Below are 24,082 nucleotides of genomic sequence, written 5' to 3' on the forward strand. Positions count from 1 at the left end.
TATGATGCTGTCATCATTCTGGCTTACCGTGGCAGCTTCATGCAGCAGCCATTAAATAGGAAAGTTTTTCAGACACAAACTACCCTGATTACATGAACAGTTTCCATGTCAGTATAGCACATTTCTGGCAGTGGCTAAAGGTGCTGTGGAAACTTGACACACATTTGGTGTGTTCCACACAACAACTTGCTCTTCCTTTATGGAGCCGCTGTCACATGGAGCAATTTCCAAATAGGTATGCCAAAAGACGTCAGGGATGAACCTGAAGAGGGCAGTGTTTGGAGGGGGGCAGGTATCTCAGTGGAATCTAATGCCAAAAATTCCACTCTCCCAAGCAGCCATCTCCTCTGGGGGAATTGATCTCTGTAGTCTGGAGGTAGGTGTAATGCCAGCTGAGTTTCAGGGTCCATCTTGACTAGGCAAGTCTAGTTTCCAGGTGGCCATCCATAATTGGTATTGCTTTAAGCAGGAAATTGCTAGTTCAAACATCTATTTTTCCCCTTTTTATACCAATAGTCATCTGTATTATATATTTCGTAGGATGCATAGTATGGTGTAGTGGTTAAGAGCAGGTGGATTCTACTCTGGAGAGCCAGGTTTGATTCCTCACTCCTCCACCTGAGTGGCAGAGGCTGAACTGGTGAACCAGATGTGTTTCTGCATTCCTACATTCCTGCAGGTTGACCTTGGGCTAGTCACAGTTCTTCAGAACTCTCTCAGCCCCACCTACCTCACAAGGTGTCTGTTGTGGGGAGAGGAAGGGAAAGGAGTTTGTAAGCCACTTAGAGTCTCCTTACAGGAGAGAAAGGTGGGGAATAAATCCAAACTCTTATCTTCTAGAAGCAACAGTGGCATAGTTGTTAAGAGCAGGTATACTCTAATCTGGAGGAACTGGGTTTGATTCCCCGCTTTGCCACCTAAGCTGTGGAGGCTTATCTGGGGAATTCAGATTAGCCTGTACACTCCAACACACACCAGCTGGGTGACCTTGGGCTAGTCACAGTTCCTCTGAGCTCTCTCAGCCCCACCTACCTCACAGGGTGTTTGTTGTGAGGGAGCAAGGGCAAGGAGATTGTAAGCCCCTTTGAGTCTCCTTGCAGGAGAAGGGGGGGATATAAATCCAACTCTTCTTCTTCTATCTTCCAAGATTTTACCTCAGAACCTTACAACCAATATACTACATTCAATGACTATGATTGATAAAATATATTCTAATGGCTCTGATCTTAATTTGTGTACATAGAAGGGCATCCCATTGAAATCAATGAAACTTATTTCAGCATATACTTTAAGACTGGAATGATAGCAATTAAGAATAAATCAAAGTATGAATAATAGATAGATGATGAAAATACAACACATCAATTAAAAATGCATTAACTTAATGGACTGTTTGGGCTGTGGGCACAGAGTGAGGTTTGCTTTATCTTTTCATTGATGCATTTTTCTTTTTGGTCAGATTAGCTTGGATACACTGGTATAGCAACTGCTGTAGTAACTAAACACAAGGATTCCAAGTCAAGCCAGAGAACCTGAGAAGCCTTAGAAAATGGCTTCACTACAATAATATGCCACACTTGTACTATTTATTGTCAGAATGTATACCTTGCCTTTCAGCCTTCATCAGGCCTCCAAGGCAGCTAACAGATTAAATACATACATAACAATAACACTTTTTAAAAGCCATTTAAAATCCAAACAAAAACACATCATTAAAACAATTAAAACCAAGCTTAGAAAACATAAAAACATCCATTAAAACATAGGTCAGGAAAAAGGGATATTTCAGAGAACAACATACAGAAAATGGCAATGGAAGGGGCCAGAAGAGTCTTCAGGGTTCCACCTGCTTAATCTCAAAGGATAGTAGAGGATTGTCAGGTTTCCCACCATTGGAAGCACACTGCTCCATCAGTGGCAGGAGGCAAAAAATTAAATGCCTGCATTGCAGGTGGCATGACATCATTTCTAGGGGAGACCAGGAATCACCAGAAATTCTATGGTAAAGCCATAGCATTCTTACAGCAGTGTGACATCACTTCAGTATTTTCCTGGAAGTGCTGTTACAATGCACATGATGCTGGCCTCCCCACATGTCCCTGGCACCCAAACTCCTCCTGATTGCTTAGCCTCCAGCTGACACCTGGAGATCTCCCACTAATATAATTGATCTTTAAGTGACCAAGATCAGTTCCCCTGGCAAAAATGGCTCTATCAGTTTCCCTGGCATGGACTCTATGACATTGTACCTGCTGAGGTCCCTCCCTAAACCCTGCCCTCCTTAGGTCCCACCTCCCAAATATCCAGGTATTTCCCAGTGCAGAGCGGGCAACCCTATGAAGCAGATCTCTACAGGTGACCATAGCAGTCAAATAGTTTTGCAAGGGAGTAGGCCAGTGGTGGCAAACCTTTTGCACTCCAGATGTTATGGACTACAATTCCCATCAGCCCCTGCCAGCATGGCCAATTGGCTCGCCACCACCGGAGTAGGCTGTCTTATTTGTAACTACTCAACATGTGGCGATGCAATGTTAAAGCAGTCTACCGCACAGTGAGTGCACAATCAATATGGCTAGCATAAGGATAACTTCATAACGATGGTCCATTTTTAGTGGTATTTTCATGGCAACTGGAGGTATTTTGGAAAGAATCACGTTCTGGAATGACACACAGCGATGTTAAAAGAAACCCTAAACAAAGTGAGGTCCCTTTGAATCACTCCATACTCAACCAAATCATCTAAAGTGCTCTGAACTCACACTCAAACTGTCAAAAGTTCTTTCTTCCATATAAGGAAGATTGTCTCCAGACAGGAGGAAATCAGGCAAGGAACAATATGACTGACAGTTCCAAAACTGTCAATATGACTGACAGTTCCAAACTGTCAATGAGACACTGCAGCTGAAGGAAGACTGTTGCATGGTATTTCCTTTGCCTCCTTTTCCAATCAGTGTAGTCCTTGGTAGCGAACTAGACAAGCATGGAAACATACGGTTTGCAGCTGTTTTCTCTGTCCTGAATACTCCCTTGGACTGCATGTTGTTGGTGGTAGTAGAAAGTGCTCTCAGACCACAGATAACTTATGGTGACCCCATAGAGTTTTCAAGGCAAGAAACTAATAGAGGTGGTTTGCCATTGCCTAACTCTACATAACAACCATCTCCCATCCAAGTACTAAACAGGACTAACCCTGCTTAGTTTCTGAAATCTGATAAGATCAGACTAACCTGGGCCATTCAGGAGCTTCAATCAGTAAATTCTTTTCCATTTCACAGTTCCTAATTGATGTATATGAGCCAGGTTCAATTCCACTAATTTAGCATAAATGCAGTTCATGTTATTGAGAACCTCTGCATCAAACATGCTGAAATTTTACATGGGCCTGTCCAAGTCTATTTCTGTGGATTCTCGTGCCAGCTGGGTGGAAAACAAAATTATTAAAAATGCATACTTGTAATGCTGCCTTTATGGCTAATTCTTTCGCCTATCTGTCGAAAATTCTGCAAGGGCCTTTCCAAATGGCATATCTTATGTGTGTTTCCCTATGAGGAGAGTACTGAAACACAGTAAAGCGGTATGGAAAATTTTCTGTCACAGAAAATTTTCCAATGCTATATTTTTCTGTGGAAAAAAATTCATTTCATATATATAAATAGTATCTGTCTACAGTTGTCATGCTGAAAATCAATTATGTTAGATGGGCTCAAAATAGAATATGAAGTAATATTTAAAATTAAAATATTTAATTCATTTAATAATTTCTCAAATAATTTCCAATTCAAATTTCTCAGGAACATCCATCTCACGTGGAAGTGAAATGAATCAAGACACTAAATAAAGCAACAAAACAAACAACCCCTCCCCCTTCTAGAACATCTCTTAATGGCAACCACAATTTGTGTAATGGCAGAATCATTTTAATATTTGTATATTCTACCTTTTGAATGGCCAGCTGCAATACTGTGTCTGATCTCATGAACCCTTTGGAACTAACTCCTATTAATAAGTTTGTACTTCTCATCAAAGCAATCACAATGTAAGAACATAAAGTACGGCCTGTTGAATCAGACTAGTGATCCATCCAGTCCACCATGCTGTTTTACGCAGCATTCCACTCACAATACCAGGCCATATTCCTGGCAGAATCATTTCACTTAGTCACAATGCATTTTAGTAAATGTCTGAAAAGTATTTTCTGTGGATTTGTTCAGATTGTTCTTAAGCAACATTAAGCCAAAATATCTACAAATCAAGACTACTGATTGGAATATATGCAAACTTTAGAAGAAAAGCTGAGTGTAAAATTGCTGAGGAGAGAGGGGAATCACTCCCCCCCCCCAAAAAAATCTCCCCTTCAATAATTTTCTAAGATTTCTTAGGGACTTAAACAGAATGATATCTTCCTTCCCCTCTGATGGCATGAAGCTGCTCTCAAAATTCTCTCACTACTGGAGGATACTGAGTCCTCATCAGAATGGGTTCTACAAAGGATTTTTTTTCTTTTGATTAATTTACAAATTTCTGTTCTTCTGGTTGACTGCGAGCTCCCGGATTAGGTGGAGTCTCCTACCTGTTCGGTGAGTGCCCCATTTAATTGCTTTCCTCATCTGCATAGGGATTAGATAAACTGGTAATCTAAAATATTTTTCTTTCGTCCTAGTGGAGGGCCATAGGTCAAGGGAAGGACTTGAAATCTGTTATATGGATTTGTTGGTGGGAAATGTTAAATATTCACCTAAAGGGTCATATCAAAATGGGAGCTTTGAAAAGAAAGAGATGGAGTTCTTCCAAATCAGAAGGCCCATGAGGAGTAGTGTAGTTGGGGGAAAGAGATTACTCAAGGGTCTTTTTAAAAAAAATATACCCACACAAATGTATACCTGTCATCCAACTTTACTTAGAATAGTAGCACATGAATTTGCTGATCACACATAGGACTGTTCGACAGAATACATTTTCCCCATGGGTATTTCAGTATTAAAGAAAAATGTATCTTACTGTGTGACAATCACATTTTGGTAACGGCATATTTGCTCGGAACCCACTACCAACTGCAGAACCCCCAGAAATGTGCATACCTGATAGAAAAACAACATGTACTGTCCAGCACATGCATATACTGCTCATCTAAGAAAACACAACATATGCTACATTTGCATGTTCTGCTTTTGTTTTGTTTTTTTACTTTGGGTAACTGTGAACTTTGCAGTTGAGAAAGTCACTTTGCCTTTAGTGAAACACTTAATGTTGATGACTTGAAAACTGTGGTCATTTGTCAAACAACAAGCAAAAACTTGGAAAGGAAAGGGGAAAGCAAGTGTGTGCCAAAACATCCTTGCTAACATTGCTGCCAAATTTCCTCAGCACATGCACATTTCGTCTTCCAAATGCTGACCCTTCCAACACATAACCTGGTCACAAGCATGCAGCTCTAAGAATATCTTGTGAGGAAGCTGTCTGGTTTGCATTATGAAAAGTTTATTCTGAGGGACATTTCCCATTTCAAATTCACCATTCACAATGCTCAGGGGGAGGATGACATTGTGGTGCAAATAACTACACATGTAATTTGTAAGGGCCAAAATTACTTCAAAGGTGATTGAGACTACAGTGCTTAACATTCATGCCCCAACATGCTAGCCCATGCTTCCCATGAAGAATGCTGTCCACACTTAAACCTGTACAACTTATACACATATAGAGCAATCCTATGTAGAGCTATTCTTGTATAAGACCACTGAAATCACTGGGCTTAGACTGGAGCAACTCTGTATGGGGTTTCATGCTTAGGATAATTGTTTAAAACAGAGAACACAAAAACTTGCACACTCAAACATAAAAGCACTTTCAGACAGTGCTTATTTTATAGGAGTTTACAAATCTATTAAAAATAAAGTAGATTCAGCTGTCCCCATTGGATTGCAAAAAAATTTCCAGAATTGGCACAATACTTTTAAAAATTAAAAAAGAGAGAAAAAGTGTAACAGTCAGGACAATAGGAATTACAAGAGATATGATGACCACTGACAGCATTAAAAGATATTATAGTAAGGCAAGTATTTTTTAATGATATACTAATTTTTTTGACTAAAAAACCCTATTATCAACAGTATCCAGTAATCTTGCAAAGAACCAGAGAGTGAGGTCCTAGTCAAGAGGTCTCTCATACACTGAAGTGTTCAAGGAATTCCTGAATAAACAGGTTTCTTCATTCACTTCAGTGGAAGGCCTAACTGCTGTACACAAATTCCTTCCCATGCACAGAGTTATCTTGAGCAACAGGGAAACCACCTGCAGCTTAAGTATGTGTGCTAGAGCTCACCAGGGATATGCTGGGTTGGTTTCTCACTTAGCAAGACACAAATGTTGGAGAAACAGAGGTTTGTTAGTTTTTCTTACCCTTCCATGCAGGGTACCAATCATAATTATTCCTCTGTCTATCTCATAAGAAATATGCTTGGCTTATTTATTTCAAACTTGTTATATTCTCCTATCTTCACTTGGCTTCCCACAGTATTAATTCCTCAAATACTCTATCAGTGCTGATATGAATTTGTCCACTGTGCTAAGTGATCTGTTCACATTCCGAACGTACAACACAGTCCTCAACAGAGTTACACCCAGTCCATTGAAGTCAATGGGATTCGAAGGGTATTAACTCCACCTAGGACTGAATTGCTAATCTGACTTTGAACTGCCTCCTGATTTAACTGTTGATTTGGCTTCTACAAACCCTCTCAAAAATACAACCAACCATCCATTTTTGTGGTCACTGCCCTGAAACAGATTTTATTATATCTGTGTTCATTCCTACGTTAAAATATTGTTCACTAAACATACCTTCTCATTTTCTCTGCTTTCATCTCTGCTATGACATACAAATAAAGGTAAAGATTGAAAAGAATACCCAAGACCATCTTCCCAAAACAACCCTTCAACACTAAAACCTCCCAGGGTCCTTTATTTTGTCAAGAAAATTAGAACCCAGCAGCATCACAGGTATACATCAGTCAGGTAACAAAAGAAGTGCCACATTCCTTACTCACCTACCTAGGATAGAGGATGCTAAGAGGATGGGGAAGAGATGACTCTTCCAGAACAGGGTATGAAGAGAGTTCATGAAAAGGTGGGGAAAAAAGACCAGGTGAGCACTGCCAAATTCTCATCTTAGTAAAGGCTATAAGATGGCAAGTGAAGCAAGCAAGGTGGCATTTGGGAGGCCAGAATATTATACTTTACCAGGGCATTACAGCAAACGTACAGTCAAAAAAATCAGATCTCTTTGTGTGCAAAAACTGCAAACAGCTTGAGAAATGAATGATGATATACAACAGCGCCCACCAACTCCTAATCAAAAATCATGCAAAAATCCATATAAGCTGAGAGTGGCTAGGGCTATGCTGGTACATGGGTATTTTATCAGTCACTGGGGCTCATTCCGCACATGCAGAATAATGCACTTTCAAACTGCGTTCAGTGCTCTTTGAAACTGTGCGGAATAGCAAAATCCACTTGCAAACAGTTGTGAAAGTGGTTTGAAAACGCATTATTTTGCGTGTGCGGAATGAGCCCCAGTGACTGAGAAAATACCAATGTACCAGCATAGCCCCAGCCAGGGATTCTGAAATTCTTCAGACCACTTAATACCTGAATAAAAGGGGACACAAAGTAAAACCAATTGCATTTGGAACCAAGATGGTGGGTGGGTCCACCACTTGACAAATAAAATCACATCTGGCACTTGTCTTCTTCTACTGCAGGCAAGCCCATCCTTATGCATCTTGTATTCATATTGCAATTTCACTTCTGTATTATTAATCGCACCGGAGCTTTTAAATAGTCATGCATTAAAATGTCAGAACCTCACCAAAATAAAAGTTTCGAAAATATTCATTCCAGTATGTTAAATGGCTGCCCCAGTAGACTGGCTGAAGGAAAGAAAAAATTTAAGAATGGATGCTGTACACCTTGCAATTGAAGAATATGAATGAGGTACAGCCAGGAATGAGCCATGTTTGCGTCACCACAATTCAATTTGGTGGTTTTGACATTCACTTTCTTGTAGCCACCATCACAAGCTTGGACAGCTGGCACAGCTGAGAAAGGCAGCAAGAGCTTCAGTACCTTTTTCTTTGGTGGGTGTCACCTGGTCTACCAGGCTTCCAAGAACCATTGGCGGTGTAGGCAAGCACCTGAGTTCAAATCACACCCTAAGCCTTGAACTCAGAAGAGTGTCCTAAGCAACTCACCATGTCTTGATCTTAACATCCTGTCTGTTAAATGATAATAGTATAAGGCTGGTATGAGGTATGAGCACTAACATGACAGAAAAAATCTAAAGAAGCTGCCTTTATTAAATAGCCATGGACGAGGACAGATTGTTCACCCTGAAAGCTTTTGCAAACCTCTGCTAGTGATACAGCAGTCTTCCTTGCAGGAAAAAAAAAGAATGAAAGAAAGAAAAACGAACTAGGCAAACCGCCATAGTCCTGGCCTGGGAAGGAATGTTTCAAAAGGCTCACTGAAATCAAAAATAAATAAATAAACACCATCCATGTTAAGGTAGGTTCATTGCTTTCCTTGCTAACAGTTCAGGACTGAGGTGTTCCCGGATGGTTTGTAATAAGAGCTTTCAGACCTAGTGGGAACCTGGCAAATATCACCATGAGCAACAATCACAGCTTTTTAAATAAACAAAGTACAGGAGAGAAGGAGAGCAGCAGACCCCCCCCCCCATCATCCAAATGACTTTCAAAGAAGATTCACATCAGACAGGAGGGAAAAGTAGCACAAACCGCAATGTTGTTGAAAGATAATAAGAGTAGAAACAAGCAGCTCTTACCTTGGCTTCACATTTCTTGTGACAGGAGAGGTTGCAACCTGTGAAGCAGAAAAAGGAGTGAGATGGAGGGAAGGAATTAAAAACCAGAATTCTTTGGTTCCAAACTGAAACATTTATGAACTGGGGAAGAAAAGGGGCCTCACCCAGGAAAACGGAAGCAGGGCAAGAAAGAACAGATGAGCAAATCCCCTCAGCCCCCTCCCCCCCAAAAAGAAAGAAAGAAACTAGGTGGTGTTACAAAAGGAGCTGCTTCAGGCTTTTTGAACGACTCCTGCAAGAAGGGGGGGGGGGGAGAAGAGCTGCACGCCACACACAGGAGGGAGGGAGAGAAAGCAGAGGGAGGGAAAAATAACCCTCTCGGCACGCTGGCACCCAGCCAAAGATAGCCCAAGCTGCACAGGTACGGCAAAGCGCGCCAACCCGCACCTACAACTCCAGTCCCGGGAATAATACTAAGCACATTGTTTGAGAGCTGCCTGCCAGCCCACTGCGCTGTCAGAGGCTGCCCTGAGGCTCTGCATTTTTTTCCCTATTTCCACCCCCCCCCCCTTTCGTGACTAAACTTTACACATGCACACACACACACACACACACACACACACACATGGGCTGAGCCCTCCCTCTTTTGGGGAGTCATGTTTCTAAGTCGTTAACTCCAACAAGAATGTTGAAAATGTACAGGCTGTGCTCCCCTCCTCAGGAGGCAGCATCACTTTACGGTTATATGAATTTGGAACAGGACCAGGAGAAGTGTGTGTATATTGTCGAGGGGGGGGGGGCGGAAATGATCTTCACCCTTTCCCTGGCCCAAAAATCTGGGTTATAAAACAAAAGGATGTGCTTGCTTGGTCTGATTTTCCCAACCTACTTTGCTTTCCTTTTGTTCAACTTCATGTTGCAAATTGTCAGCAGGCAGCAAGACAGCAAAATGATTATTTTATGATGTTGGGGACATTTGTTAAGTAGGGACATTAGTAATGCCCTTCTGTGCCATCAGCACAAGAACCCTGGGTGGTAAATCATTATTGTCCCCATTTTGCAGATAAAGAACTGAGGATGAATGAACAGGGCTCGACATAGGATAGCCACTAATGATTTCAAGCCAAGCTCCAGAGTCCTGCAGTGCAATCCTAAACACAGTTACATCTTTCTAAACTTACTGAACTTGTTGGATTTATAAATTCTGCTTATGAGTGCACTGTCAGTCTACTAAATCAGCCAATAAAAAAACCCAGCTTCCTAGACACACCAAGAACCAACTAAAGAAGTTGATTTAAAAGCACCAAGTGTGAGGTTAGGGTTACCAACAGAAACAAAACTTCCACATTATGACTTTCTTAGTATCTGTGAACACAATGCAAAGATCACTATTCTACACAATCAAACCTAGAGTTGCCAACTCCAGGTTGGGATACTCCTAAAGACTTTGGGGTGGAGAATACAATCCCCAAGTGAGATGTATCTAGAGCTACCAAGCTCCCAGTTTTTTGGGGGGCATGCCTCACCCTAAGCTCCCACTGCCCACAGCCACTTCAAGTGGGCCATGTTGCCAGGGCTTTAAGCTTTCTCCTGCCACCGCTCCAAGTGATGCTGAGAGAAAAATAATTTTTAAACTCTGGCAATGCTCCAGCATGATGTCATAACTTTTGGGGAAAGCTTGGAAGTGAAAGCAAGTAGCTCCAGGAATTTCCAAGAATTCCTAGAGATACCTGCATCACTTCCAGGTTTTCCCCCAAAGTGATATCAGCACACCAGCAATGATGCCCCTTATCATGTCCTCTATCCTCAATGCTCCTGCCCATTGCCAGGCTCGGACTGGGAATCCTAGGTATGCTACCATTGAATCTGCTTTCCAAAGCAACCATTTTCTTCATGGGAACTGATCCCGGTAGTCTGGAAAACAGCTGTAATTCCAGGAGACCTCCAGGCCTATCTGGAGGCATGCAACCCAACTCTACGGTCACAGAAGACCAGCTGCAATCTTGACCAAAAACCTGCTGCTGCTTCATTGCCATTCCATTGTATTATAAAACAAAGGAAGGCAGCAATGCAATAATTTCTATTTACTTGCCAAAATCATTTTAATTAGAACAATCGTCAATAGCTAAACACTGAAGCTGGTAACACTTTAACTAGAAACCAAGCATAAATTCTTGTTGCACAGACAACACAGACTGGCTTTATTGCTGGGTGGGGACCTGAAACAAAGTCTCTCCGGCCCAAGTCCAACTCTCTGCCCCTCAAGCCACAGGCTCTGATTTGGGGAAAATAAGAGGGATACTTTAAAGCAAACTATTCACTGAAGTTATACAGGTAAATCTCCCTGGTAGTGTGCGAAGGGGGGCAGGGGGCGGGGAGAGAGAGAGAAGAATTAGGGGAAATGCTGTTTCTTTTCAGCAGTCTCCTCCAGGCCTGAAACTTCTAATAACTTAGTTCCAAGTTCAGCAAAGAGCAAGTTCAGGTGCATTCCTTTTCCTCACCTATAAGATTCTGAGGGCATGTTCGGTTTGCCAAATGGCAGAGTAGCAGCGTGAAGGACTCAAAGGGGGCTATGTGTATTTAAAAGTACATTCCCTGAAATGTTCCAGTCTGGGAGAGGAGGAGGGAGCCTTCATGCACATAACTGTAAACACATTCGTGGAATTTCATGGGGATGCCTCATGTGCAAGAGAGCACAATAGGGGGCCCAAATACCACATAGGCTCTGTCTGCTTTGCCTCCCCCAAGCCTGCTGGGCAAGACTTGAGTTTCTGCTAAAATCACTTTCCAGCAGCCTGTGTTCATCCCCTTCTGCTGCCCCAGGATGGAGACTTCCCTGCTTTCTGGGTCTAAAACCATGTTCAGAAGTATTAACTCCTGGGGTCTATGACCAGTCTATGGGAATACAGGAAAGCTCAGAATTTCATTTACAAAGCTATATTAAAAGTGCGTAAAGTAGTCGGGTTGCAGAAATCTCAGAAGCCAGAGAAGTGGATGACTAAAATTTCCAAGGCTTGAGTATAGGTCTCCAATACCCTATATAGCTTCTCCTACAGTACCATTACTAGCAAACCAGGAATAAAATATGCAAAATAATAAATATGGGACACCAAATTATGCGAAATGAGAGAAATTATGCATGCTTACTGAACTGATCCCATAAAAGCTGCAGAATCCAAAATTTTTTGGCATGGCAATTTTTGTTGGGATTGTTTAGTATGGAGTACACACACATACACAGAGGCCTGCCAATGAGGAACAGACAGAGAGTAACAGGCCAAGGACAGCAATCTGCTTGCCAGGTTCATTCTAAGGCAGTGATTGCCAACATGATGCCCATGAATACCTTATTTACCGGTATTTATTTGTTTGTTTGTTTGTTTGTTTGTTTATGGGATTTTAAAACCGCCCAATCCCCGAAGGGCTCTGGGCGGTGCACAACACAGATTCCACATACGATATATACAAAAACCCTATTAAATTAAAATGCCCATCAATGCAGCACCTACTTCTTTCTTCCTGCAGTACCTCTTCCCAAAAGCAAACAACCAGACCTGGCTTTCCTCCATCACACTGGAGTGGGAGGTGATTTTTTTTAATGAGCCCAGGAGTCATCACCCTCATGTTTGGCTGGCACCCATGTTCAGAAACAACTGCTTCCACCACAGGAAAATGCTTGACAGAACCCCCAGCATCCTGCAACTGGACTCATCCCTCTTAGAAGTGATTTGGAATTTTCCCACACCTGATGGCAACCATTTTTTGTAGTCCTCACTACTTGATTTTTCAAAATTTTGAAAGCACCCACAGGTTCTGTGAGGTTGAAGACTCCAGCTGCTGGCCACAACAATAATTTTTAACATCACAGAAAATACACAATGAGGACATTGCTGTACTATTCCCTGAAGGTTCAGAAAACAAAATCTTATAGGTAAAGAACAGAAGTTTTAACAGATGATGTTGAATGTTTTTGAGAGGATGGTTCATAGTTTTGGTCTAACAGAGAACCAGCCCAGCATGCCCAACTGTGGCCTAGTACACAATTACGTAATGTTTTATGCAGAACTTTGTGGTCTATCAATTATACATCTCCAGCATGAGCCTACCTATTAACTCTGATGGTCAATGGAGGCCTTAAACACAAGAAGACCTTTTTTAGCCATTGCCCCAGGTCCCTGGAACTCCCTCCCCTGCAAATCCTGTTTATCTTCACCACATCTGTTAGTGCACAGTGAAAGCTTTTGGGGTTGATTTATTTAGGAAGGCATTTGGCCTGCTGAAGAATTAGATTGCCAGCTGCTACTCACTCACTGTTAGCTTCTTCTCCAGGATTTTCTTCTAAGGTTTATATTTTTATGTTTTATGACTCACTGCTTTTATTATACAATTTTTTAAAGGGCTGTCAGATGCCTTGGTTATTCGAGTGATAAAAACTGAAAATAATTATAATACAACAGTCATGTTCAAAAACATGCCTCTGTTTCCTGATGGATTTCTGGAGAGGCTCTCATTAATGAACAACTTGTCCCCGCCACAAAGGTATTTACATGCAATTTCTTTCTTTTTTAATTCTGGCTGATCTTGTGTATTGATAAAATGAGCAGTGAATGAAACTAAAATTCCAATGCACTTCACTGCTCAATTTTTTTAAGTCCAAAGCAAACTTTCCCTTCATTAAAACAATTCAAATATAGCCTACAGTGAACAAATCCCAGTCTGATTATTGCATATTTCCAATTTCCAAAGCATTTCACAAACATTATTTCAACAATATTTATAACAGCCTTGTGAGGAAAGCCATTATGTCTATCTTCACTTGAAAGGAAGACAAGGGCAGCCCCATCTAATGGGCTGGGCATCCAGCCACAGCTGCGCCAGTCCACCTCTCCCAAGGAGTCTCCCATTGGGCTTCATGGACTTAGTCCAAAGCTCCAGCCACCAGTGCAACAGGGGCAATGACCTGGGAGAAACTAACTAGCATTGGTTCCTTCCCCTTGTATACTCCTGGACTGCCCCGCTATGCTGGTAAAAATGGTAGAATGCTGGCACAGTGTTTCGTGCTGCTGCATCCCACTGCTGTGGAGGGCAGACCTCAAGCAGATTTGCCCTTCTGCTTGGGCAACTGCCTGGGGAGGGCAAATCCCTGCACCATTCCTAATAGCAGATCTCCCCCTTAGTACAGGGCCAGAAGTCTTCACCTAAAGCCACCAATGAACCTGTGGTACAGGGGAGATTTAAACCAGTGACTTTCTAGCTGCACCAGCCCTATTCTAGCTTTGCTCTTTAAAAAAAATCAATATCAAACTACATTTTTGGTACACAATAATGCCTTTGTTCATATTATGTGTTTAGGAAACAGGTGATCATAGCTAAGTCAACATATGGAGACCCCCATAATTCTGTACATAATTTCTTATTACGTTTACAATAGTTTACACTACAATTTTGTTTTCATGGAAAAAAAACTTCCATTGCCATCTAACTCTTTCCCAGGGACACGGTCCATATAAGACTCTGGCTTTTATTATAGTTATGATGCTACAGCAACATATTGATAGGGACCAACTCCTACTTTAATCAAAGTACATTTTTCCCTGTCCGTATTGATCCATCCCTGACTGGTATAGGGCCCTTGGGAGACCAGTCAGCAGTAATACCTGAGCAGATCTGCATTCCACCTGTATCTCTATCACTTTAGGGGGCTACATTTCTAGACCGCTGTACTATGAAGTTCAATTCCTTCTCTTCACCGCCCCCCCCCCCCCCCGGCGCTAAAATTTTGGTGCAATGCCAGCAAAGCCCTGGGTTGGGTCAAGTTCAATCACCCCAGAGCAGTTTACATTGGCAGCTGAAGCCCTTGCCAGAAACAGCATCTGCTACTTTGATACACAAGACAGCCATTGTTCTTAGCAAGGGAAGGTTACAGGAGCAGGGGCTTGGTGTACAGGATATGTTACCTTTGCATTTTTAGGCCAAGATTTGAACAGTAGAGAAAACTTGGCATATCAACTAGCAGGCAGGGAATGAGAGCTGGGCTTCTTGAGATCTTCTCACCCTTCTCTGTCCTTTTCCATGGAGAGGCCTAGGACAAAAATGCAGCCAAGCCCAGACTTGTCAAGTGTACTGTTCTGGAAGGAGGCTATCAATATCTGAGCTGATCTGCACCTCCTCCAGTTTCTGAATCTTACCACTCTTAAGTTTGCCTTTGTCCTCAAAGGTGTTTTTTTTTAAGTGATCAAATGTTGATCCCTTTGTTGTGGTTAGCTAAACAGCGTGATAGGCAGCAAATGTAAGCTTTGCAAGGGCTGAGTTGCTAAATCAAACAAGAGTACCACAAACAAGTGACTGTCTTCATAAGGAACACACATATTATATGTTGCCTTTGCAACAGATTCCCTGCAAGTCACTGAAGGTTAGAGAAGAAGAAATGAAGACTTGCAAATTTACTCAGAAATTCCACCAAATTCAGTGGGACAATCTTAAGCAAGTGTGCCCAGGATTTCAACCTTAGAAATCTTGTTAATTTTTTAAAAATGTAACAGCACGAAGTATCTTGAAAGTTTTGCTTGCAAGAAAGATGTATGAATTAAACTGGAACATACAACATATTAAAGAACCAGCCTCTGGGGGGTGGGGGCTGCCTTTACGTGCTGCATAAGCCTAGGGGTTGGAGGACTTTGGGGTCCAGAATTATTAGTCCACACTTACTGTAACTTATTCCTTAAAGTTTAACAGTTCTAGAAAACAGCAGCATAAGTCCATGCTGTAGTCTACAATCTCCCTTTAAAGGGCCCTGCCCAAACCATCTAGCCTTCCTGATGCTTCCCACTTTTTCAATGCACCAGCAATGGATTTCAGTACATTTCTGTCTGGATTCTGGCCTGGATTCTGGCCTGGCAGAACCGCCTTGATTGCCCAGACAGCCTTCATCGGGAGAGTGATGGGGAAGTGCATCCCGGTTGATTCCTCCCTGGACCTCTTGTCAGTTTTATCCCATCAGCTATGGTGTCCTTCTTGAGAGGCTGGCTGGGGTGGGAGTGGGGAACAGCACTCTTCTCCGGAGCTTCTGTTCTTACTTAACTACCCAATTCCAAAAGGTAGTGCCAAGGGACTCCTATTCAGCCTATGGAATATGCGGTCCAGAGTCTCTTAGCATCCATTTTGTCTCCCATGTTGTTTAACATCTACTTGAACTCACTTGGAGAGATCATCCAGAGACTTAGAGTTCAGTGCAACCAATATGCACAAGCCATCTATTTATCTTCATCATCTAATCCAGGTGAGTCTAAAGGAATCCTGAAGAAGGTAACGCTATGAAGATCAACTGAGGGCATACTGAAATCACATTCAGGCAGGACTGAGAAATCATTGGTAAGTGACAAAGCTGTTCAAGGACTGGGGAGTCAACCAGCCTTGGATGGGGCTTCACTCCTGCCAAAGCAGCAGGTTTATTGCTTGGAGAACTGCTGGGTCCTGGCCAACAGCTGAAGACTCAAGTTTCTGCTGTAGCATGTAGCACCTTCAACCAGCTTTGGGTGACACATCAACTATATGACCCTTCCTTGAAAAGCATGATTTGGCCACAGTGATACAGATTCTGATCACATTCCAGGTACATTAATGTACTTTCTTTTGGGCTGCCTTTAAAAATTTACTGGAAACTTAAGTTGGTCCAAAATACAGTTGCCAGGTGATTGATGGAAGCTCACTCCAAAGTGAAAGATCTGCACTAGCTGCCCTGCCTATCTGTTTCTAGTTCTAACTCTTAAAGCCCTAAATGGCTTTGGGCCAGGAGACTTGTGCATATTGTGAAGCACAAACAAGTTAAGATCGTCTTCCCAAGCCCTGTTCTCTGTGTTCCTGTCTTCACAAATGGGATTGGTGGTAACCAGTGATAGGGCTTTTCCAGGGGTGGCACCTCATCTTTGTAATGCCCACTCCCATGAGGCTCACCTGGTACTTATATTTGTTTTAGGCACCAGAATAAAATCTTGCTTTTTACCTAGGTTTTTAACTCTGTTTCATCTCTTAAATATTTTACATTCTGCTTCTGGCAGCATTTTATCTACAGCATTTTAGACTGTTCAATGTCTATTTTATGCTGTTATGCCCTGACTGTTTAATGAAGTTGGCTTGTTTTTAATGGTTTTTTAATTGTCTTAATTGCAAGCTTCCTTGAGCAGGTCACTGGAAAGGTGGCATAAATATTTTCTTAAAAAATAAATGGATACAGACCAATGGATTCCACAGTGAGCTTCCCAATGTTACAATCCTCATAAGAAGCAGAGAATTTCACAGAATTCTTTTATAAATGTTCGCAGCTGAGCCACCCAGCTTGATCTCTTTTCCCTCCAATATCCCAGTTATCTATACCACGAAGACTCCAGAACTCCACGTTCCATGACATAGTTTCAAAAGCCAGAATTATGCAAAACAATCTCCTTTCTTTTCTAAGGTTGCATGATCCATCTTGACTCAGATATAAGTTCCCCCGATTTTAATGAGACTTGTCAAATAAACATACACTAGCGGGAGGCCTGCAAGGAATCATAGTGAGGGGAATAATATGAAAACCTACCCATGCAGCACAAAAACTCCCCCTCCAGGAGTCTCTGCATTCTCAAGATCTTGAGATGGCTGATTTCACTGAAACTCTCCATGACCTCGGACAATAAGGCCAGTGTTTAGGTATCCCCTTCCACCTTTGGAGTTAACTGACAAAGTCATAGTTTCTGTCAGCTAACCTTGACAGTTGGTGGGCTGTTTTTGCTGCTTCATTATTGGCATAGTTACTAGTCAGTTTTCCACTAGGTATAATAACAGGATTTCTGCTTCAGAGTTGTTCTTTTTGAGTATATGCAGAATACTGAGAGATACTGGGAGCATAATTCTGTAAAACTGTATTGAAAAAAAATCCAGTTACTCTTATCAGCTGAAGATCAGGTTTCCAAAAGAAAGTGCTAAGCGAGCCCAGCAAAGAGGCTTACTGGTTTCACTTTTAAATCCAAAACAGACCATTGCTATGGAGAATTCTTCACAACCAGTCTGAATCCCATTGCTTAGTAGCTGCTTCCTCTTTCGGTGTCTGCCACTTTTGTTTGTTTTTCCTTTCCCCACCTCCAACATCTTTTGGGGAACCAATGACAGAAAGTCACTACTTGGAAAAAGAACATCAAAAAGGAAGGATAATAATCAAGAGCTTATTTATTTTAATGCTTTTTGTACTACCTTCCCAAAACAGACCACGCAAGTCAGTTTACAAATATGCCAAATCTAGGACCAGCCTGGAAAGCAGACAAACCTGATGCCAGGACAAAGCTGAAACACTCTTATGCTGAGCTGCAGTCAATCCTTAGGCTGATGCAGCATCCTTTGATGGCACAGCTGTGTCAGTAATTGTCCCTTATTTATTTATTAAATTTGTATCCCACTCTGGACAAATGGCAATGGTGCTGGGAAAAGAGAACTTGAGGCACAAGCTCAAGGCATGACAGAGAGTTCGATTGCTCAGTGCACTATCATGAGCCTATCTACCAACGCTTCAAACAGTAACAATTCCTGCAAGACTAGAACCATATGGCAAGTTTTTCCCAGCCAACAGGAAAAACCAGACTGCAGTCAAGGCAGCCTTTGTGCAATGGCAATTACCTAGAGTCAACAGGGTCTTGTTATTTAAAATATTGAGAGAGGGGGTCAGTGAGTAAGATATGCTTATACTTTTTGGGTCTATCTAGTCCCCACAGTAGAAAAGATTAGAGTAATTCAACTCCTCATCTCACTAAGAACAGTGTAGAAGTAAGCACAGTTTGTCTGATGTGAACTCACTTATCTACAGGAATATATTGAAAGGCTTTAGGGTCTTTACTTCCTAGATTGTAGTGACGTAGCTGCGCAAAAAAAACCCCTTTTTAAAAAAAATTTCACCCCAACACAGTGCAACAGCCAATCAGGATGAGGAAGAAAGAGCCACATGATCGTGGGGATTGCTGCACTGTTTGAAAGTGTGATAGACATGGATGTCCTCATCCCACACACGCTGCAGTGGGGAGGGTGAAATCTCGATGAAAAGGTGTTGATTCTTTTGAAACATGGTTGTATCTAGATTTAATTTCTCAGTGGGGAAATGGCCAGTGACTGCAACCCTGTTCTTGCATAGTTCTATGAACTGTGTGTCTCAGGTTTATTACACACTGGTGGTCTGTATTGAGTGTCCATCCCCTTCAGATTGGATTCTTGGTTACGCACTAATTGTAGCCTCTTCGGAACTCACCAGAGCTCAGATCAGAGTTGACTGTTGGCTTCCAAAAGCAGGCAAAGTGCAACTCCTTCCCCTCCCCCTTCCCCCACAGAGAAAAGGAAGGGAAGGAGCATATGTTTAACCTGCTTCAACTTTGATCACCCCTCCTCACCTTTCCCCCTCTCCCTTCACCCATCAAATAGCAGTTCATCCATTCTTTAGGCAAGCACAGTGGTTGAAAAAGTTTCTCTCTTGCGGGGAAATGGTGGGCAAGCAAAATGACTGCTGCCTCAGCTGGGGACACTCCCAATAAGTGTGATTCTCCTCAGTAAGTGCACAAATTATTCACACACAGTAGTTGGAATATAATTGCATTGTATGTCTGTAGCTTATTTGCAACACAAAAGATGAAGTTTTTCACATGCACAAGTTCCCTTTGAAACTGTAGCATTTTTCTCCATGCCAATGATAACCTTGAATGGATGTGTTTGTTTTCAGAGCTGAGGAACTCAGGTTAGCTGTTGCTGGTGAGTCTGCATACTTGACAAGTCAGAGACTGTTTGGGCAGCAATATTATTTACATATAGGTAATGTACCCAAGAGGCACTCAAGGGAAACGTGGGCTTGGATCCTATGCCTTGCTTCCACGAGCTCTCTTCTTGGTTCCCTGCAGCATGCTTCTCTCATGCTAGGAACTTTGTGGCTCCTTCTGAGCCACTGATCTTCCATGAGCAGGAGGAACTAGCACCAGAAAAAAACATGGGTTTTGCATGGTGGAGGAACATCTGTGCAATGGACACAGAGAAATGCAAGCAGAAATGAGGTAAAGAAATCTAAGCCACAGTAACTGTATGCTTGCCCTCTAAAGTTAGCTGTCCAGTTTGCCTCAATGGGGTCAATAGCAAGACTGAAATCAGGGAAGGCCACTTTTAAACCCCTCCCCTTCTTTTATGTTGCAATGCTGATCCAAACTGGGCCTTTGCTATTGGGGGGGGGGGGGTAAATTGGTGATCCATTCATGGAAATTCCACAACACATCTGGCTTGGTCGTCACTTTAAGAGCCACTGGTGATACTGCAGGCTCAGAGAATCAAAGGCTACCCTGTTTATACTGCAATATTATAGCCTGTATCTTCCATCCAAGGCTATGTACCCAAGAGGTACTCAAATGGGAGCATGTTGATAGGTTCACAGAATCCAAATAGTTGGACAACTGCCAAGAGGTTGTCCAAATTCCCAGAAGTGCCCCAGTACAAAAGGCCAAGGAGAGAAAAGTTGCTAAAAGCACCAGCCTTATTCCTCTTAGATTCCATTTATTGTTTTCTATAGCATTTTAGTTTGGCAAAAATCTTACCATTCTTATCTGGAAATGAACCATTATGCCCTCCTGGGAGAAGAAAAAGCACTCTGGAATTATAGGCATCTGAGAATTTCTCTACAAACATTCATATTTGTTAATAGTTTACTCAAATTAAACTCTCATTTCTGATGCAGTCCAGTCTCTTGCAATGTACTTAATGACTTAGAAATGTTTGCAAACAAAGCCAGCAGCTATTAGCTCTGAAACAGATCAGGAAGCAACAAATGCTATTTAGAGATCACATGAGACAAGGCATAAACAGGCAAAATACGGGAAGCCAGTGCTGTTTAGCTGACACAATGTTTGATCTGGATTTTTAAAGAGCTAGATTCAAACCCCTGCATTGCAAACCCTGTTGTGACTAAAAGAGTCACAAAAGGCTGGCTTTCACTTGCACGTTCACCATTGGACAACAACGTTGAACAGCAATAACTGTTAGCATTTACAGAGCATTTTCAGCATTCCATTATCCCGTCATAATCGTTACAACATCCCTGTTAATATAGGTAAACATTATTGCAGATGGAGAGGTGCTGAGACCATTTGCATAAGGCTATTTAATGAGTTTGTGTCGGAGGAAAGATTTGAACTGGGCACTTCTGGGCTCATTAGCTTAGTCAGTATGCTATACCAGCTCTCATTGACAATGTATTTGCATAAATGAGCCATTTCAGATACAATCAGAGGCATATCTGCCCAGTGAAGAGGGGCTGGAGACCAACTTGCAAGTAAGTGGGATTTACTTGCGAGTAAGGCACGCTTACTCATGAGTAAACGGGGCATCGCATGCAGGGGGCGCTCGGAGCGGGTTTTGCCTCCAGGTGCTATCTTTCAAACATCAATCACCTGGAAACACAATCAATTAACACATTGCTCATGTAATGAGAAATCTAGCTGTGTACCTTCATATGTGATCCAGCTTTTAATGGGGCAAGACCTTCGAGAGAGTCTCAGCCTAACTGACCACACAAGATTGTTGTGAGGATAAAATGGAGGCAAGGAGAATTATGGAAGCCACTTTGAGGCCCCCTGAGAAAGGTGAGATATAAATGAAGTAAATCAATGAATTTTGGTTCCTCAGTCTGTAAAATATTAGTTAAGAAGACTTTTCTCATTGGCATGGGTAGAAAAATTGTAAAATTCTGCACATTTAAAATTACTGCTTATCTGATAAATTATGAATCATCACTTTATTCAGCACCAAATAGGCTTAACAAAAGCACCTGCTACAAGGTGTTGATTCCCACATTTTAAGGAGGAGGGAAGTACTGCCTCACCAAACTTTTTGAGTTCTTCAAGAAAATAACCAAACATGATAATAGTGACTTGGCAGACATTATATAGGTGAGCTTTCAAAAGGCTTTTGACAAAATGTGACATCAAAGACTTGTAAGCTTAGCAGTCATGGGATAAGGGAATGGATCCTCTTATGGATTAAAAACTGGCTAAACAAAAGGAAGCAGAGAGTAGGAATAATCAAACAGTTCTCATAATGGAAGGAAGAAGTAGCAGAGTCCTACAAGGATAGCTACTGGGGGTAGTGATATTTAATTTAATCATAAATTAGCTGGAACTGGGGTGAGAAGTGTACTGGCCAAGTTTACAGATGGCACAAAATTGTTCAGCATTATGAAAACCAAGGATGACTATGAAGAGTTTCATGAGGATCTCCACAAATTAGATAAGTGAATAACAATATAGGAAACACAGGTCACTGGAACACTGGAAGCACACTGGAACAAAAAATCCCAGCTTCAAGTATATGCGACTAGGGTATGAACTTTCTGAGACCATGACAGAAAGAGAGTTTGGGGTCATAATGGATAGCTCAATGAAAGTGTCAACCCCACTAAGCCACATTAATGAAAAAGGCAAATTCTAGACTGGGGATTATTAGGAAAAGGGTTGAAAAACAGCCAATATTATAATGCCCCTGTATAGACCTATAGTGCAGCCTCATTTGGAACAGTGTGTGCAGTTATGGTCACTGCATCTCACAATGTACATTGCAGAAGTGGTAAAAGTACAGAAGAGGGCAATCAAGATGATTAATGGTTTACAGCAACTTTCCTATGAGGAAAGGTTGAAGAGTCTGGGACATTTCAGTTTAGAAAAGAAATGCCCAGGGGCAGGAGTATGACATGACAGAGGTTTACAAAATTATGCATGTGTTAGAGAAGAGTAGACAGAGAAATTTTTCACCCTCTCCTAAAATACTAGAACTCAAGGACAACCAAAGTTGATGGGTAGTAGATTCAGGTTGGAGGGGGGGGGGGGAGAGAAAATACTTCTTTACTGAACAAATGATTAAAATGTGGAATTTGCTACCAGAGGATGTAACAAAGGTACAGGCGGCTTTAAAATGGGATTTGACAGATTCATGGAAAATAAATCTGTAATTGATTATTAACTTTGTTGACCAAAGGGAATCTTCACATTCACAGGCAATACCAATGCCAGGAGGAAATATTGGGGGAAGGCCTCTGCCTCAGTCCTGTTGTTGGTCCTCCAGAATATTTGGTTGGGCACTGTGTGAGACAACATAATGGACTACATACGCAGTGTTTTGCCTGATCATATCAATATTAGGGCCAAACTGGGCAATCTCCTGCACATTTTCCCTTTGTAAGTAAGCACCTACAGAAGGATCTGATTAAGATAGGACTAGTGTGAGTGGAGAATCCTTTCCTCATGCATCATGTTCTCCAGCCTCAAATATCCCTTCTGGGTTGGTCTGTAAGGGGTGGGAGAGGGCAGGCAGAGGAATGGGGGAGGTTCTGGCAGGCCCTGGCTTCATCTTTGAAGGGTGGGGGATGGCAGGCAGGGAAAGGGAGGATTCTTCCAGGAACTGTAAGATGGGAGATGGTGAATGAGGGGTTGGGGGTGGGAGAGAGGAGACAGAGGAGTGGGGAGGCTTGAGCCTGGCTGGCTGGGCAGCAGCCAGTTAATACTCACAGAAAATCATTAAATAAAGGTACAACATTTTAAGTGGGAATGCAGCACTGAGGGGCAGGCATTGAAGGCTGTTTAATTGAAGTTACATGACTTCTTTCCCTTTCCTATTCACTTGGAAGGGAACTTTGGCTGCTCACAAGAATACTATTGCTCACGAGGACTGAACATGCAGGCCCTGCACTGCACTGCAGAAACATAACAGGTTGGAGAAAACTTTTGAACAGCCTAGATTTCCAAGCAGTGACTGGTGGCTTAATCAGTCCTCAAGCATTCCCTGCCTCTATGGTTGTTTCCTGCTTCAGAGAACACAGGAAGCCGGCATTGTTGAAGTCTCAATAAGCATTTCCGCCCTGTCTGAGACATCGGAAAGCAAACTGTGCACCTGACCAGGTCTGATAAAAAGAACTTGGCTGAACACATCAGCACAAGTTGCTGCCCAGTAACTTCCACCTGATTTCTATCAGCTGTGTCAGACTGACAGCGTGAACTGCTGGGATCTGCATTGGGCCACCGCACTCTTTCCGGAACACGTGTAGGTCTTGTTTGTGTCACGTGCAAGATAAGAATGTATCCCTGCAAGACTCTTCTGCTCAGCTTTCATTGCTCACACCATCAAAACTCCTGAAACAATCTGGGCACATTCTGGTGGGAAGTTCAGCGCAGCAATTCTTAATGGCAACCAAGCAAAGCACTATAGGAAAGTAGGAAA

General features: G+C 42.2%; 1 protein-coding gene across 12 annotated transcripts in view; it reads right to left on the reverse strand.

Annotated features, from left to right (window-relative positions):
• The window catches only part of TNS1 (tensin 1), a 389,915-nt gene that overhangs the window by 234,484 nt on the left and 131,349 nt on the right, over nt 1-24,082 (reverse strand). For 10 of the 12 annotated variants that reach the window (XM_048486278.1, XM_048486276.1, XM_048486275.1 and 7 more), the window contains exon 3: nt 8,843-8,880. In XM_048486278.1, the coding sequence (XP_048342235.1) occupies nt 8,843-8,880 (38 nt within the window). Of the gene's footprint in view, nt 1-8,842; nt 8,881-8,985; nt 9,036-9,268; nt 9,305-24,082 lie in introns of those variants that run through there. The other 2 variants (XM_048486284.1, XM_048486283.1) reach the window with 2 other exon arrangements.

Source organism: Sphaerodactylus townsendi, linkage group LG02, assembly GCF_021028975.2.
Source record: "Sphaerodactylus townsendi isolate TG3544 linkage group LG02, MPM_Stown_v2.3, whole genome shotgun sequence".
Classification (NCBI taxonomy): Eukaryota; Metazoa; Chordata; class Lepidosauria; order Squamata; family Sphaerodactylidae; genus Sphaerodactylus; species Sphaerodactylus townsendi.